The sequence below is a fragment of the Esox lucius genome, chromosome 18, assembly GCF_011004845.1.
Source record: "Esox lucius isolate fEsoLuc1 chromosome 18, fEsoLuc1.pri, whole genome shotgun sequence".
In the NCBI taxonomy this organism is placed as follows: Eukaryota; Metazoa; Chordata; class Actinopteri; order Esociformes; family Esocidae; genus Esox; species Esox lucius.
The window spans coordinates 12663116-12680352 of record NC_047586.1 but is presented as its reverse complement, the minus strand read 5'-3'; the positions used below and the strand labels follow the sequence as shown (position 1 = coordinate 12680352).

General features: G+C 41.4%; 1 protein-coding gene across 1 annotated transcript in view; it reads left to right on the top strand.

The window, feature by feature from the left end:
- si:ch211-245h14.1 (uncharacterized protein LOC563420 homolog) overlaps window positions 1–17237 on the top strand; it is a 26875-nt gene extending 9638 nt beyond the window's left edge. Inside the window, exons 6-15 of the mRNA XM_010882619.2 lie at window positions 2287–2361; window positions 2442–2569; window positions 2710–2779; window positions 2882–3088; window positions 9155–9229; window positions 9310–9437; window positions 9578–9647; window positions 9750–9956; window positions 15941–16132; window positions 16581–17237. Of these exons, the coding sequence (XP_010880921.2) occupies window positions 2287–2361; window positions 2442–2569; window positions 2710–2779; window positions 2882–3088; window positions 9155–9229; window positions 9310–9437; window positions 9578–9647; window positions 9750–9956; window positions 15941–16132; window positions 16581–16801 (1373 nt within the window). The 3' untranslated portion in view covers window positions 16802–17237. The remainder of the gene's footprint in view (window positions 1–2286; window positions 2362–2441; window positions 2570–2709; window positions 2780–2881; window positions 3089–9154; window positions 9230–9309; window positions 9438–9577; window positions 9648–9749; window positions 9957–15940; window positions 16133–16580) is intronic.

Below are 17237 nucleotides of genomic sequence, written 5' to 3'. Positions count from 1 at the left end.
ATTCAAGGGAATGTAAACTTTTGATCAGGCCTATTTGGGTGTTATCATTATGATTTAAAAAGGAGCCAAACAACTATGTGATAATAAATGGCTTCATATGAACACTATCCTTAACAAAAAGAGTTTTTTTGCATGATCAGTCATATTTTTTAAATCAATGCCATAATTTCACAATTTCTGTGAAACTATGGCATTGTGCAACTTATGAGCACAACTCTATACCATATTCACACTCATGTCTGTGATAAAACAGAAATCTGATCTGAAAGAAAGGTTTACCCTTTGTGTGCAACTAATGAGCAAATTTTAGTAGAAATACCCAAATATATTACATTAATTTTGATCAAGATGTTGTTTTCTGAGCTGTAATTATTTGTTGTGCTCTAACTACTAATATCTATATTGTAGACATTTATTTTCTAGCATTGTTTATGCTAACAATGGTAGACATTTTAATAATTTTTAAATCCATTCACATTACCCAGGAAGGACATTTTTTAATGGGAGAAATCATACAATTCCCCGAATAATTGTAATGGCATTCTTAAAATGAATCCCTGTTGTTGAGTAGTAAACAGAATACTCTAATAAAGATCTAAAGTGTTTAAATTGGCATTTTTAGCTAATTTCATTTATTTCAAAATCCTTGTCTGTCTTTGATCCATGAATAATATCATACTCAACAATCGGTCAACTGAACAATTAGCTTTTTGCTTACTACTGTAATATAAGGCATGACCTATTTCTATTCAGAAAGCCAATTTTTTTAAGAAGGTAATCTACAGGTTGTCTTTCATCTATCCAAATGCCCAGATATTTGTATGCAGGGACTCACTCAATGTGAGCACCATCCAGAGTAACCAAGCCAAAATTAACAGGCACCTCTCCAGATTTAGAAAATAACATTTATATAATAATATTTTTTCAGAATTATACATCATCTTCAATTCAAAAAAGAGATCTCTGCACGGCATGAAATGCAGACCACAAAGAGCCCACAAAGAGCTTGTAAAACTCTGCGAGCAATAGCATATAAAACAATGTCATCTGCATAGAGATGCAGGTTACAAGCTTCAATTAATATTGTGACGTTTGTGTCTCTTAGCAGATATGTTTTTGGCGATAAAATAATTTGGTTCCAGTACACTTGTTGGCTACCCATCAAAGTGGCTGGTAATCTTGATTGATTTACCATGTTGCTAACTACATTTACACTTAATTTGGCAGGTTTTAATTTGATACCCTGTTGTCAACCCTCTTTCTTACAAAACACTGCGTATGCATATTTTTGTTCCAATCAATTTTGTGTATCCTGTAGGAGTGCCCGATCTCATTTCACTCTCTAACAAACGTGAAATTCAAATCAATTATTTAATTTTACATCAATAAAAATATATTGCTTTCTTGGGAATCAGTGCATCGTCATGTATTAATGTATTGTTACATCCCTAGTTCAACACCAGGTGGGCTACAACATTCTGGATAAGTTTCAACAGTTTAACAGCACAAGCAGGGAGTTTATTCTAAAGAGTTGAAGTAGCCTAAGCTTAAAATGACAAGTGCCTGGATTTCGGGGGGGGGGGGGGGGGCGGCGGTGGCGGTATTTTATATATCTGAAGATGTTGTTTACATGTGTGTTATTACTATCTTTTTAGTAACAGATCAAAGCAGAGGATAACAACTGCAAAAGTAACATTTTCACCTTGTCATCTTTCAGAATCAGAAAGGGTTTTATTGCCAAGTAATTTTCACAACAAACAAAGCATTTGTTCTTGCCATTGGTGCCACAATCAATACAAAATGAATAAGGGAAATAAAAACTAATAAGAATAGTGGACTGAGCATAAAAATAGTAGACTGTGCATTTATAAATGACTAAAAATAAAAGAAAGTATATGTAAGTTGCAAGACTTACTCCAGTTGAGGGTTGTTTATGTGTGTGGGGAGGGGTAATATATTTTTTCCAGTTGAGGGTTCTGTGTGTATATGGGAGAGGGTTATATATTTGTCCCGTTGAGGGTTGTCGGGAGCAGGCTTTTGTCAGTTTGGTTCCAGGGTGTGTTAATGATGCATATGGCTGTAGGAAAGGCACTGTTCTTGTGCCGGGAGGTTTTGGTTTTGATAGACCTCAGCCTTCTGCCAGGCGGGGGAGGGCATTGAATAGACCTTTTCCGGGGTGAGTGGGATCGAAAAGGTTGAGTTAGGTTACTACAATTCAATTGTAAAATGAGCTCCTTTGAACTGTGTTTTGGATTAATATATAGCCTACCAATCTCTTCCTACTAGGCAAGGCAATGTCAAGGACAATGCTCAAGGAGCAAATTAAGAAACACTCACCTTATGCTGAATCTGTCCTCACAAGTAAGTTATCATAGAAGAACATTTTACTGAGCTTTATGTCATCAAATGTGTATGCAATTGATATTCCTATTTGTTTTCAGAGATTGGACTTACAAATGACACTGACATTCAAGATTTATCAAGAGAAGATCTGAATGAACTTCTGCCAGGCCTTGAACATTTTAAACTTAGAAAGGAGATCAGTCAAATTATAAACAAATCTAAACAGGTTGGGATGGCTCCAAAGCCTTCTACAGCTACTTTACCACAATCCTGAGATCATTCAGTAATTAATAAAATAATTGTATTTAAATGTGCACTTCTTTTGATCAACCCCCATCCTGTTTAAATATATAATTTGTTTCTTAGGACCAGGCTAAAACTATTGATTCAATTCTAAATGAGCTGAAGGAATTTCTTCCAGCTGATGTCATGAGGAGTAAGTCTCTTTTCAAGTATTTACAGCATAGCAGTCATCAAAAAGAGTTGTGGTGTCTCAGGTTGGTTGTAATGAGATTGTGTGTTCACATTCTCTATATAGGTGCACTTGTTCCTGGGGGAGTGTTGCATGGCTACTTACCTGTTCTTAAAGATTTGAAGGAGGACCTTTCTAGAGCCCTGCACTTCTTTGAGGCACTAATTAAACTGCTTGAGAGTTACAACCAAGGAAAACCAACAAAGGCTGTGCTGAGTGGTGTTACCCAATCAGATGACGCTACCACAGAAGGAAGCCAAACGTCATATGCAGGTAAATAACTAATTGTTGGGTGGCAGCTGGATCTCATCACTTGTGTTAAATGACTAAATGCTTAAATGGTGGTTAATAAATAAAAAAATCTACAGTATTTAAGACTTCACAAATTGCCTATTTTTGTTAGGAAAATGCATTTAGTGACTCACTGGCCTTGCAAATATTGTCAATACAGAATTTGCTACTTTAGGCACTTACCAAGTAAGGAGACGGTGAAATGGGAAGGACCTATTGCCTTCACTGCCAATGGGTTTTGAGGAGAGAATTTACAACCAGTTTCCAAAAAAGTTTGGATGCTGTGTAAAATGTAAATAAAAACAGAATGCAATGTTCTGCAAATCATTTAAACTCTATATTCAATAGAAAATAGCACAAGGACAACATATCAAATGCTGAAACTGGGCCATTTTATTGTTTCTTGCAAACTATATGGCCTTGAAAAAAAAAGTCAGGACAGAGGCAACAAATTACACAAAAGCTGGAGGAAAGCTATTTGAAAAGAGTACGAAGACAACATGTCTATACTCATTTGCACCCTTGAAAAAGATTAGCAAAATAGACTACAAAATAAATATAGTACAAATACTGATCTCTACATTTTGAAATTATATTCTGTTATATAATGGTTAAGAGAAAGAGATGCCAAATTAATTTCAGTTTTTAAGTTGTGAAGACACTTTATTACCTCATTCCAGAACTATCACATGTATCTCAGGTCCCCTGTGGGGACCTGAGATACATACATGCATGCATGCATGCATGCATACATACATACATCTTCTTCCGCTTCATCCGGGGCCGGGTCGCGGGGGGCAGCAGTCTAAGCAGAGATGCCCAGACTTTCCTCTTCCCAGACACTACCTCCAGCTCTTCCGGGGGGACACCGAGGCGTTCCCAGGCCAGCCGGGAGACATAGTCTAGGTCTTCCCCGGGGTCTCCTCCCGGTGGGACTGGAACACCTTCCCAGGAAGGCGTTCCAGAGGCATCCGAAACAGATGCCCAAGCCCTCTCGATGTGGAGGAGCAGCGGCTCTAGTCTGAGCTCCTCCCGGGTGACCGAGCTTCTCACCCTATCTCTAAGGGATCGCCCAGCCACCCTGCGGAGAAGGCCTGTATCCGGGATGACCCAAAGCTCATGACCATAGGTGAGAGTAGGAATGTAGATTGACCGGTAAATCAAGAGCTTTGCCTTGCGGCTCAGCTTTTTCTTCACCACGACAGACTGATACATCGACTGCATTATTGCAGAAGCTGCACCGATCCGTCTGTCAATCTCCCGTTCCATTCTTCCCTCACTCGTGAACAAGACCCCTAGATACTTAAACTCCTCCACTTGAGGCAGGCACTCTCCACCAACCTGAAGTGGGCAAGCCACCCTTTTCCGACTGAGGACCATGCCCTCGGATTTGGAGGTACTGATTCTCATCCCCACCGCTTCACACTCGGCTGCAAACCGTCCCAGTGCATGCTGAAGGTCCTGGTTTGAAGGGGCCAACACGACAACATCATCCGCAAAGAGCAGAGACGAAATTGTGTGGTCCCCAAACCTGACACCCTCCGGCCCCTGGCTGCGCCTAGAAATTCTGTCCATAAAAATTACGGCGACAAAGGGCAGCCCTGCCGGAGTCCAACATGCACTGGGAACAAGTCTGACTTACTGCCGGCAATGCGGACCAAGCAACAGTGAGAGACCTATCCCCGACCCGTAGGCGCAGGGAAACTACCCTCTTGTTCACCGGGGTAAACTCCAACACATGGCGGCAGAGCTGGGGAGCTATAAGCAAACCCACACCAGCCCGCCGCCTCTCACCATGGGCAACTCCAGAGTGGTGAAGAGTCCATTTTCTCTCAAGGAGTGTGGTTCCAGAGCCCAAGCCATGCGTAGAGGTGATCCCGACTATCTCTAGTCGGAACCACTCAACCTCACGCACAATCTCAGGATCCTTCCCCGCCAGCGAGGTGACGTTCCACATCCCTAGAGCTAGTTTCCGTGTCCAGGGATTGGGTTGTCGAGGCCCCTGCCTTTGACTGCTGCCCAATCCTCTCCGCACCGATCCCTTATGGTCCCTCCTGTATGTGGTGAGCCCACAGGAAGGCGGCCCCACGTCGCTCCTTCGGGCTGAGCCCGGCCGGGCCCCATGGGGAAAGGCCCGGCCACCAGGCGCCTTTGTCTGCTGTAACCACTGGAGGGTCAACTTGGCCTTAGGGTCCAAGAGCGTCTCATGCGCAGCTTTCGTGCAGAAGAATGCAAATTGTCTGCCAGTATTTTCTGATAACGTGCTGCATTCATCTTGCCATCAATTTCACAAGATTCCGCGTGCCTTTAGAGCTCACTTCCCCCCCCCCCAAAACATCAGTAAGCTACCGGTGATGGCATTCTTTTCACTATGGGCCTTGCTGACCCCTCTCCAAACATAGAGCTTTTGGTTTTGACCATAAAGCTCTATTTGGTCTCTTCACTCCAAATTAGTGTGCCAGGATCTGTGAGGTGTGTCAAGGTGTTGTTGGGCATATTGTAACCGGTCTTTGTTGTGGCATTGGCACAGTAAAGGCTTCTTTCTGGCAACTCAACCGTGCAGCTCATTTTTGTTCAAGTATCGTCATATTGTGCTCCTTGAAACAACCACACCATCTTTTTCCAGAGCAGCCTTTATTTCTCCTGAGGTTGCCTGTGGGTTTTTCTTATTATCCTGAACAATTTTTCTGGCAGTTTTGCTGAAATCTTTCTTGGTCTACCTTACCTTGTCTTGGTATCAAGTGATCCCTGAATTTTCCACTTCTTAATGAGTGATTGAACAGTACTGACTGGCATTTGCAAGGCTTTGGATATCTTTTTATATCCTTTTCCATCTTTATAAAGTTCCATTACCTTGTTAGGCAGGTCTTTTGACAGTTATTTTCTCAGTGTATATGGCTCAGTATATAGCCTGCTCAATGCATCCACAGGAGTGCTAACAAACTCGTTGACTATTTATACGCAGACACTAATTGCAATTTTAAAAGTCACAGGTGTGGGAAATTAAGCTTTATTTGCCTTTTTCACCTGTGTGTGGGTGGAAAAGGGTGGCTTGCCCACTTCAGGTTGGTGGAGAGTGCCTGCCTCAAGTGGAGGAGTTTAAGTATCTAGGGGTCCTGTTCACGAGTGAGGGAAGGATGGAACGGGAGATTGACAGACGGATCGGTGCAGCTTCTGCAGTAATGCGGTCGATGTATCGGTCTGTCGTGGTGAAGAAAGAGCTGAGCCACAAGGCGAAGCTCTCGATTTACCGGTCAATCTACGTTCCTACTCTCACCTATGGTCATGAGCTTTGGGTCATGACCGAAAGGACAAGATCCCGGATACAGGCGGCCGAAATGAGCTTTCTCCGCAGGGTGGCTGGGCGATCCCTTAGAGATAGGGTGAGAAGCTCGGTCACCCGGGAGGAGCTCAGAGTAGAGCCGCTGCTCCTCCACATCGAGAGGGGTCAGCTGAGGTGGCTTGGGCATCTGTTTCGGATGCCTCCGCAACGCCTTCCTGGGAAGGTGTTCCGGTCCCGTCCCACCGGGAAGAGACCCCGGGGAAGACCTAGGACACGCTGGAGGGACTATGTCTCCCAGCTGGCCTGGGAACGCCTCGGTGTCCCCCCGGAAGAGCTGGAGGAAGTGTCTGGGGAGAGGGAAGTCTGGGCATCCCTGCTTAGACTGCTGCCCCCGCGACCCGGCCCCGGATAAGCGGAAGATGATGCGATGCGATGCACCTGTGTGTGTCACCTTGTGTGTCTATAACAAGGGCAAACATTCAAGGGAATGTAAACTTTTGATCAGGCCTATTTGGGTGTTATCATTATGATTTAAAAAGGAGCCAAACAACTGTGATAATAAATGGCTTCATATGAACACTATCCTTAACAAAAAGAGTATTTTTGCATGATCAGTCATATTTTTTAAATCAATGCCATAATTTCACAATTTCTGTGAAACTATGGCATTGTGCAACTTATGAGCACAACTCTATACCATATTCACACTCATGTCTGTGATAAAACAGAAATCTGATCTGAAAGAAAGGTTTACCCTTTGTGTGCAACTAATGAGCAAATTTTAGTAGAAATACCCAAATATATTACATTAATTTTGATCAAGATGTTGTTTTCTGAGCTGTAATTATTTGTTGTGCTCTAACTACTAATATCTATAAACTAACAATTGTAGACATTTATTTTCTAGCATTGTTTATGCTAACAATGGTAGACATTTTAATAATTTTTAAATCCATTCACATTACCCAGGAAGGACATTTTTTAATGGGAGAAATCATACAATTCCCCGAATAATTGTAATGGCATTCTTAAAATGAATCCCTGTTGTTGAGTTGTAAACAGAATACTCTAATAAAGATCTAAAGTGTTTAAATTGGCATTTTTAGCTAATTTCATTTATTTCAAAATCCTTGTCTGTCTTTGATCCATGAATAATATCATACTCAACAATCGGTCAACTGAACAATTAGCTTTTTGCTTACTACTGTAATATAAGGCATGACCTATTTCTATTCAGAAAGCCAATTTTTTTAAGAAGGTAATCTACAGGTTGTCTTTCATCTATCCAAATGCCCAGATATTTGTATGCAGGGACTCACTCAATGTGAGCACCATCCAGAGTAACCAAGCCAAAATTAACAGGCACCTCTCCAGATTTAGAAAATAACATTTATATAATAATATTTTTTCAGAATTATACATCATCTTCAATTCAAAAAAGAGATCTCTGCACGGCATGAAATGCAGACCACAAAGAGCCCACAAAGAGCTTGTAAAACTCTGCGAGCAATAGCATATAAAACAATGTCATCTGCATAGAGATGCAGGTTACAAGCTTCAATTAATATTGTGACGTTTGTGTCTCTTAGCAGATATGTTTTTGGCGATAAAATAATTTGGTTCCAGTACACTTGTTGGCTACCCATCAAAGTGGCTGGTAATCTTGATTGATTTACCATGTTGCTAACTACATTTACACTTAATTTGGCAGGTTTTAATTTGATACCCTGTTGTCAACCCTCTTTCTTACAAAACACTGCGTATGCATATTTTTGTTCCAATCAATTTTGTGTATCCTGTAGGAGTGCCCGATCTCATTTCACTCTCTAACAAACGTGAAATTCAAATCAATTATTTAATTTTACATCAATAAAAATATATTGCTTTCTTGGGAATCAGTGCATCGTCATGTATTAATGTATTGTTACATCCCTAGTTCAACACCAGGTGGGCTACAACATTCTGGATAAGTTTCAACAGTTTAACAGCACAAGCAGGGAGTTTATTCTAAAGAGTTGAAGTAGCCTAAGCTTAAAATGACAAGTGCCTGGATTTCGGGGGGGGGGGGCGGCGGTGGCGGTATTTTATATATCTGAAGATGTTGTTTACATGTGTGTTATTACTATCTTTTTAGTAACAGATCAAAGCAGAGGATAACAACTGCAAAAGTAACATTTTCACCTTGTCATCTTTCAGAATCAGAAAGGGTTTTATTGCCAAGTAATTTTCACAACAAACAAAGCATTTGTTCTTGCCATTGGTGCCACAATCAATACAAAATGAATAAGGGAAATAAAAACTAATAAGAATAGTGGACTGAGCATAAAAATAGTAGACTGTGCATTTATAAATGACTAAAAATAAAAGAAAGTATATGTAAGTTGCAAGACTTACTCCAGTTGAGGGTTGTTTATGTGTGTGGGGAGGGGTAATATATTTTTTCCAGTTGAGGGTTCTGTGTGTATATGGGAGAGGGTTATATATTTGTCCCGTTGAGGGTTGTCGGGAGCAGGCTTTTGTCAGTTTGGTTCCAGGGTGTGTTAATGATGCATATGGCTGTAGGAAAGGCACTGTTCTTGTGCCGGGAGGTTTTGGTTTTGATAGACCTCAGCCTTCTGCCAGGCGGGGGAGGGCATTGAATAGACCTTTTCCGGGGTGAGTGGGATCGAAAAGGTTGAGTTAGGTTACTACAATTCAATTGTAAAATGAGCTCCTTTGAACTGTGTTTTGGATTAATATATAGCCTACCAATCTCTTCCTACTAGGCAAGGCAATGTCAAGGACAATGCTCAAGGAGCAAATTAAGAAACATTCAACTTATGCAGAATCTGTCCTCACAAGTAAGTTATCATAGAAGAACATTTTACTGAGCTTTATGTCATCAAATGTGTATGCAATTGATATTCCTATTTGTTTTCAGAGATTGGACTTACAAATGACACTGACATTCAAGATTTATCAAGAGAAGATCTGAATGAACTTCTGCCAGGCCTTGAACATTTTAAACTTAGAAAGGAGATCAGTCAAATTATAAACAAATCTAAACAGGTTGGGATGGCTCCAAAGCCTTCTACAGCTACTTTACCACAATCCTGAGATCATTCAGTAATTAATAAAATAATTGTATTTAAATGTGCACTTCTTTTGATCAACCCCCATCCTGTTTAAATATATAATTTGTTTCTTAGGACCAGGCTAAAACTATTGATTCAATTCTAAATGAGCTGAAGGAATTTCTTCCAGCTGATGTCATGAGGAGTAAGTCTCTTTTCAAGTATTTACAGCATAGCAGTCATCAAAAAGAGTTGTGGTGTCTCAGGTTGGTTGTAATGAGATTGTGTGTTCACATTCTCTATATAGGTGCACTTGTTCCTGGGGGAGTGTTGCATGGCTACTTACCTGTTCTTAAAGATTTGAAGGAGGACCTTTCTAGAGCCCTGCACTTCTTTGAGGCACTAATTAAACTGCTTGAGAGTTACAACCAAGGAAAACCAACAAAGGCTGTGCTGAGTGGTGTTACCCAATCAGATGACGCTACCACAGAAGGAAGCCAAACGTCATATGCAGGTAAATAACTAATTGTTGGGTGGCAGCTGGATCTCATCACTTGTGTTAAATGACTAAATGCTTAAATGGTGGTTAATAAATAAAAAAATCTACAGTATTTAAGACTTCACAAATTGCCTATTTTTGTTAGGAAAATGCATTTAGTGACTCACTGGCCTTGCAAATATTGTCAATACAGAATTTGCTACTTTAGGCACTTACCAAGTAAGGAGACGGTGAAATGGGAAGGACCTATTGCCTTCACTGCCAATGGGTTTTGAGGAGAGAATTTACAACCAGTTTCCAAAAAAGTTTGGATGCTGTGTAAAATGTAAATAAAAACAGAATGCAATGTTCTGCAAATCATTTAAACTCTATATTCAATAGAAAATAGCACAAGGACAACATATCAAATGCTGAAACTGGGCCATTTTATTGTTTCTTGCAAACTATATGGCAACAGAGGCAACAAATTACACAAAAGCTGGAGGAAAGCTATTTGAAAAGAGTACGAAGACAACATGTCTATACTCATTTGCACCCTTGAAAAAGATTAGCAAAATAGACTACAAAATAAATATAGTACAAATACTGATCTCTACATTTTGAAATTATATTCTGTTATATAATGGTTAAGAGAAAGAGATGCCAAATTAATTTCAGTTTTTAAGTTGTGAAGACACTTTATTACCTCATACCAGACACACCTATCACATGATTTTCTTTCTCTCCCTGTGGGGACCTGAGATACATGCATGCATGCATACATACATACATCTTCTTCCGTTTCATCCGGGGCCGGGTCGCGGGGGCAGCAGTCTAAGCAGAGATGCCCAGACTTTCCTCTTCCCAGACACTACCTCCAGCTCTTCCGGGCGGACACCGAGGCGTTCCCAGGCCAGCCGGGAGACATAGTCTAGGTCTTCCCCGGGGTCTCCTCCCGGTGGGACTGGAACACCTTCCCAGGAAGGCGTTCCAGAGGCATCCGAAACAGATGCCCAAGCCCTCTCGATGTGGAGGAGCAGCGGCTCTAGTCTGAGCTCCTCCCGGGTGACCGAGCTTCTCACCCTATCTCTAAGGGATCGCCCAGCCACCCTGCGGAGAAGGCCTGTATCCGGGATCTTGTCCTTTCGGTCATGACCCAAAGCTCATGACCATAGGTGAGAGTAGGAACGTAGATTGACCGGTAAATCAAGAGCTTTGCCTTGCGGCTCAGCTTTTTCTTCACCACGACAGACCGATACATCAACTGCATTATTGCAGAAGCTGCACCGATCCGTCTGTCAATCTCCCGTTCCATTCTTCCCTCACTCGTGAACAAGACCCCTAGATACTTAAACTCCTCCACTTGAGGCAGGCACTCTCCACCAACCTGAAGTGGGCAAGCCACCCTTTTCCGACTGAGAACCATGGCCTCGGATTTGGAGGTACTGATTCTCATCCCCACCGCTTCACACTCGGCTGCAAACCGTCCCAGTGCATGCTGAAGGTCCTGGTTTGAAGGGGCCAACACGACAACATCATCCGCAAAGAGCAGAGACGAAATTGTGTGGTCCCCAAACCTGACACCCTCCGGCCCCTGGCTGCGCCTAGAAATTCTGTCCATAAAAATTACGGCGACAAAGGGCAGCCCTGCCGGAGTCCAACATGCACTGGGAACAAGTCTGACTTACTGCCGGCAATGCGGACCGAGCAACAGTGAGAGACCTATCCCCGACCCGTAGGCTCAGGGAAACTACCCTCTTGTTCACCGGGGTAAACTCCAACACATGGCGGCAGAGCTGGGGAGCTGGGGAGCTATAAGCAAACCCACACCAGGTGACGTTCCACATCCCTAGAGCTAGTTTCCGTGTCCAGGGATTGGGTTTTCGAGGCCCCTGCCTTCGACTGCTGCCCGATCCTCTCCGCACCGACCCCTTATGGTCCCTCCTCTATGTGGTGAGCACACGGGAAGGCGGCCCCACGTTGCTCCTTCGGGCTGAGCCGTACCGGGTGACGTCACGGTGCTCGAAATGTACCTCATCATTAAAGGGTTTTGAACCGCTCTTAGTCTGACCCGTCGCCTATGACCTGTTTGCCTTGGGAGACCCTACCAGGGGTAAATAGCCCCAGACAACATAGCTCTTAGGGTCACTCGGGAACTCAAACCCCTCCACCATGTTAAGGTGGCAGTTCATGGAAGGGCTGAGGTAAACAATACAAAAACATTGGTAAACAATGTTCTTGTAGGCAACGTGTTGGATGCAGGTGAAATAGGCAGAAGCCTTGAGCGACTTTGACTAGGGCCAAATTATTATTGCCAGACGACTGGGTCAGAACATCTCTGAAACGGCAAGACTTGTGGGGTTCTTCCAGTCCGCAGTGGTGAGTACCTATCAAAACTCTGGTCCAAGGAGGGACCAACCACAAACTGGTGACAGGATGTTGGGTGCCCAAGGCTCATTGATGCGTTGCACTCTGTTGCGTATAGTGCCCATGATGACCCATCCACCATCGAAAGCACCTACAATGGGCGTGCGAGCATCGGAACTGGACCTTGGAGCAGTGGAAGACGGACACCTGGTCCGATCAATCATGTTTTCTTTTACATCACGTGGATGGCTGTGTCTGTGTGCGTCGTTTATCTGGGGAAGTGATGGCACCAGGATGCACTGTGGGAAGATTACAAGCCGGTGGAGGGAGTGTGATGCTCTGGGCAATGTTCTGCTGGGAAACCCTGGGTCTGGGCATTCATCTGGACATTAATTTGACATTGCCCACTTACCTACACATTGTTGCAGACCAGGAACACCCCTTCATGGCAATGGTATTCCCTGATGGCAGTGGCCTTATTCAGCAGGATAATGAACCCTGCCACACTGCACATATTGTTCATGAATGGTTTGAAGAACATGATGAAGAGTTCATGGTGTTGCCCTGGCCTCCAAATTCCCTTGATCTCAATCAGATTGAGCATCTGTGGGATGTGCTGGACAAATAAGTCTGTTCCACGGTGGCTCCACCTCGCAAGTTACAGGACTTGAATGATCTGCTGCTAATGTCTTGGTGCCAGATACCACAGGACACCTTCAGTGTCTGGTCCTCAGCGTTCGACCAAAACAGCACCGACGCGCGGAGGACCAACTGCATATTAGACATGTGGCCATAATGTTTTGGCTCATCGGCCTATGTCAAATGTTTTTGTATTATTCATTTTACTGTGTTTACAATGAAGATTAACATTTTGGCATTTCAAAAGATATGTTGAGAAGGTACAATTGCTGCCTTTTTCCATACATGGGAATGGCCTGTCCAAAGGAGAAGGGGAGTAGAGGGGGAATTACATTGTCATTGGGGAGTAGAGGTGTGGAAAATGAAACAAAACCAGACTCTTAGGATTTACTATGTGTTAAAAGGTTTTTTGACTAATCTGATATATAAATTATTTGTAAATAGTTAGATTTTTATTTGAGGCTGGCCTTGCAAAGTTCCTGCAAACATTAAAACCAATTTCAATTGCTACTTTTGTCCATATATGAACATCCAGGCCAAGAAAGAAGAGGATGGAAACAAATCTTTTAAATATTTAAAACCATTATTCAGTGGGCGGTTTTGAAATAGTGGTGGAAATGAATCAAAAAAGGAGATAACAGCTAAGATTCTAATGATCTATCCAGTGCCCTTTTAATTTTCATAAACGTAAAGCATTGTTTTTACTTTTTGCTCTACATTCTAAAAGTTTGGATTTTAAGTCAAAGGAAAAAGATCTGGTCAGAGGTAAGGCAAGGATTCATGGTCCAGACCTCAGGCTGAGGTGAAGAGTCATCTATCAGCACAAAAACAATCTGAAGCACACAAGACAAAGACAAAGTTGGATTGGCTTCAGGATAAGTCTGTGAATGTTGTTGTGGCCCAGCCAAAGCCTGGACTTCAGCTCCATTGAAAATCTGTGGGGAGACTAAGATTGCAGTTTCCCAATGCTCCACATCCAATTTGACAGAGCTTGAGGATCTACAATTTCAAATGTGAGAAACTGGCCAAATTTCAGCTGTGAAAAGCTGGTAGAGACCTATCCAAGCAGACTCACAGCTGTGATTTCTGCCAAAGGCACTTCTACAAAGTACTGAATAAAAGGTCTGAATACTTATGTACATGAGATATTTTGGGTTTTATTTTCAGTCAACTGGGGAAAAGTTCTAAACCTGTTTTTGCATTGTTATTATAGGGTACTGATTGTCATGAAGAGTAAGTCCTTTTTCAAGTACTTACAGCATAGAGATTGATGGGAATAAAAATGCTGTCAATTAAAAAAATACGTTTATAACCCAAATAAAGCAGATAGTTGAAAGGGTCTGACTTTCTGAAGGCACTGCTATTTCTGCTATTTCACTGCTATTGTGCAATTGTTAACGTGTAAAATAAAATACATTTTCCAATGTTGGCATTATTTATTATAGTATTTTTGTTAATGAGTGATGAGGTGATAAACTGATATATAAAAAGACTTTGCAAATAGGTTTGTATTTCCTGTTAAGCTATGAACACGTCCTGCCATATTAAAACCAATTTTAATTGCTACTTTTATCCATAGATGGGAACATCCAGGACAAGGAGTAGGAGGGAAACAAAAAAGGATTGTTGGATAAAGGTAGCCCAATTTAAAAAAAAATATTAAATGACCAGAAATCAAATTATCTTATTCAGAAAAAGTTAGTATACCCTTAACTTTACATAACATAAAACATCAAAACTTAGAATCAGGAGCACCAAAACAGGTGAAAATTATTAGACAATCATTAGAGATTAACTTGTGAGGGTCCAGCTTTCCATTACGATTAGAAACAAGGTCTGGTGTGGTCTCAACCATGCACAGATCAAAAGACCAACGGCCCTCAGAACAAAGATTATTGATGAGTGGGCAATTCAAAGTACCTCATTCCACTGTCTCATGGATCATCTACTTATGGAAATGACAGACCACTGGCAATCTACATAGGATAGGTTGTCCCACCAAATTCAGAGCAAGTACTGATCGAAAGATGCTTCTAAAACCCCAGGGTAATGTTAAAGTATCTACAGGCCATCAATCAATGTCAAAATGCATGAGTCAACTGTCAGAAAGAGTCTGCACAAACCTGGCCTAAATAGGAGGTCAGGAAGCCTCTGGTCTCTAAAATAAATATCAAGAGACAACTGCTGTTTGCCAGACAGCCCCAAGGAAAAGACCAGAACTACTGGAACAATGTGCTCTGGATCATTCACTTCTGAATACTGAATACATCTGAAAAGTTTCGGTCACTTAGAAATGGCCTTAAAATAACATAAAATTGTTCAGAAATACAGTGTAGATATTGTTATTGTTGTAAATGAATATTGTAGCTGGAAATGGCAGATTTTTTATGGAATATATACATAGGCATACAGAGGCCCATTATCAGCAAAAATCTATCCTGTGTTCTAATAGCCTTTTAAAATAAATTTGGATTAGCATACAAAACATGCTATGTGATCATTAAAAAAACCTTTTGGAATTATGTTAGCACAGCTCAAAACACTTGTGCTGATTAAAGAGGCAATAAAACTGTCCTTTAGACTAGTTGAGTATCTAGAGCATCAGCAATTGTGGGCTTGATTACAGGCTCAAATTCGACAGCAACACAGAAACAAAGAACTTTCTCCTGAAACTCATCAGTCAATTCTTGTTCTGAGAAACGAAGGCTATTCCATGTGAGAAATTGCCAAGAAATTGAAGATCTCATACAATGATGTGTACTACTCCCTTCACAGAAGAGCACAAACTGGCTCTTACCAGAATAGAAAGAGTAGTGGGAGGCCCCGGTGCACAACTGAGCAAGAGGACAAATACATTAGAGTGTCTAGTTTGAGAAACAGACACCTCACATGTCCTCAACTGACAGCTTCATTAAATTTTCCAGCTGTATGAAGTGCCGCCCAATGGAATTAATGGAATTTGCTTGTACTTTTGCTGACATGTAAGAGTAAGTTCTGTATTTTTTTGTAAACAGTTAAAGTCCATTCACGTGTCTGTGGACAAACCCTAAACAATCACCTTGCCCTCATGAAACAAGTTGATCAACTCGGAGGGGGACTTCGGCAAGAGGAGACAAGTGTAGAGGACTGCCAAGTCATAATGGTCTTCTGTCCCATTGTTTCTCGTGTAGGAACAGACATCGAGTCTGCCATGAAATGTATTCCTGGTAAGAAAGCCTTTTGAAATGACATACTAGCACTGTCACGTGTGAAAATGATGTGCAGCCAAGTAAACAATACTTTAATAAATGGTTGCCTGTGATTAGATTTTAGAATGCATGATCCATTGGTACATGGTATGAAATGACATGCCACTGGTAAACATGTTTTTTTGGTGGCAGTCACATTTCAGGGTGCTGTGAAGCTCAGCTATGGGTTTGATTAGCACAGGGTTATTACAAAAAAAGTACAGAAGATATTTGCCGGTTTTGCAGACACTGATTAAGCCTAGTCTAGGACAAAAAAAGAAAGTTCAATAGAAAACTCCATTGAGCTTGTTTAGTCCTAGACTAGGCTTAATTGGTATCTGTGAAACTGGCCCTTAGTCACTCTGCTTAATATTTAAATGTAAATGAAGTATTTTTTTAAAGCTTACGTAAAATGTTTCCTCAACAGGCAACAAAGAGGTGATTCTGGTGTTGATGTACCATACATTCGACTGTGACTTAGTCACATGCCAGAAATCTGCATCTCCCTACCAGAACATAGTGTTGGAAGTTAATGTTCTCTTCCATGACTCAAAGGGACTTCTGCATTGTGAAACTAATAATAAAGCAGTGTCTTGCATACATAAGGCCTTACAGAAATACAAGAGAGAAAATTCGAGCACAAAGTAAAGTCAGCCTTGCAAGTATTAAGTAATTTAGAAATGATTGCTCCTGTTGCCGTTGAATGTTATAAAGCCTTAGATGTAGAAGCAGGGAATTTCTTTTTTTCTTTCAACCATATTTAGCTAAACTTGATTAAGTTTAACTAAATATGGTCAATCGTCCTACTGAAAGCTATTTTATGTCAAATTAGATTTTTGTAACCAGTTATTGAAAGAGATATTATGACACAAACCTAGGTATAAACAGATTCATATAGAAGTACAGATTTGTGACAAATTAAAGGAAAAACTTGAAGGAATTAGTGGAGGCACATAATGAATGCAGCTGCTTCCATACTGTGGCACATTGAAGCTGTTCTGGGTAATAATTTTGCACGCCCAATTTTTCAGTTTTTTATTTGTTAAAAAGGTTTGAAATATCCAATAAATTTCGTTCCACTTCA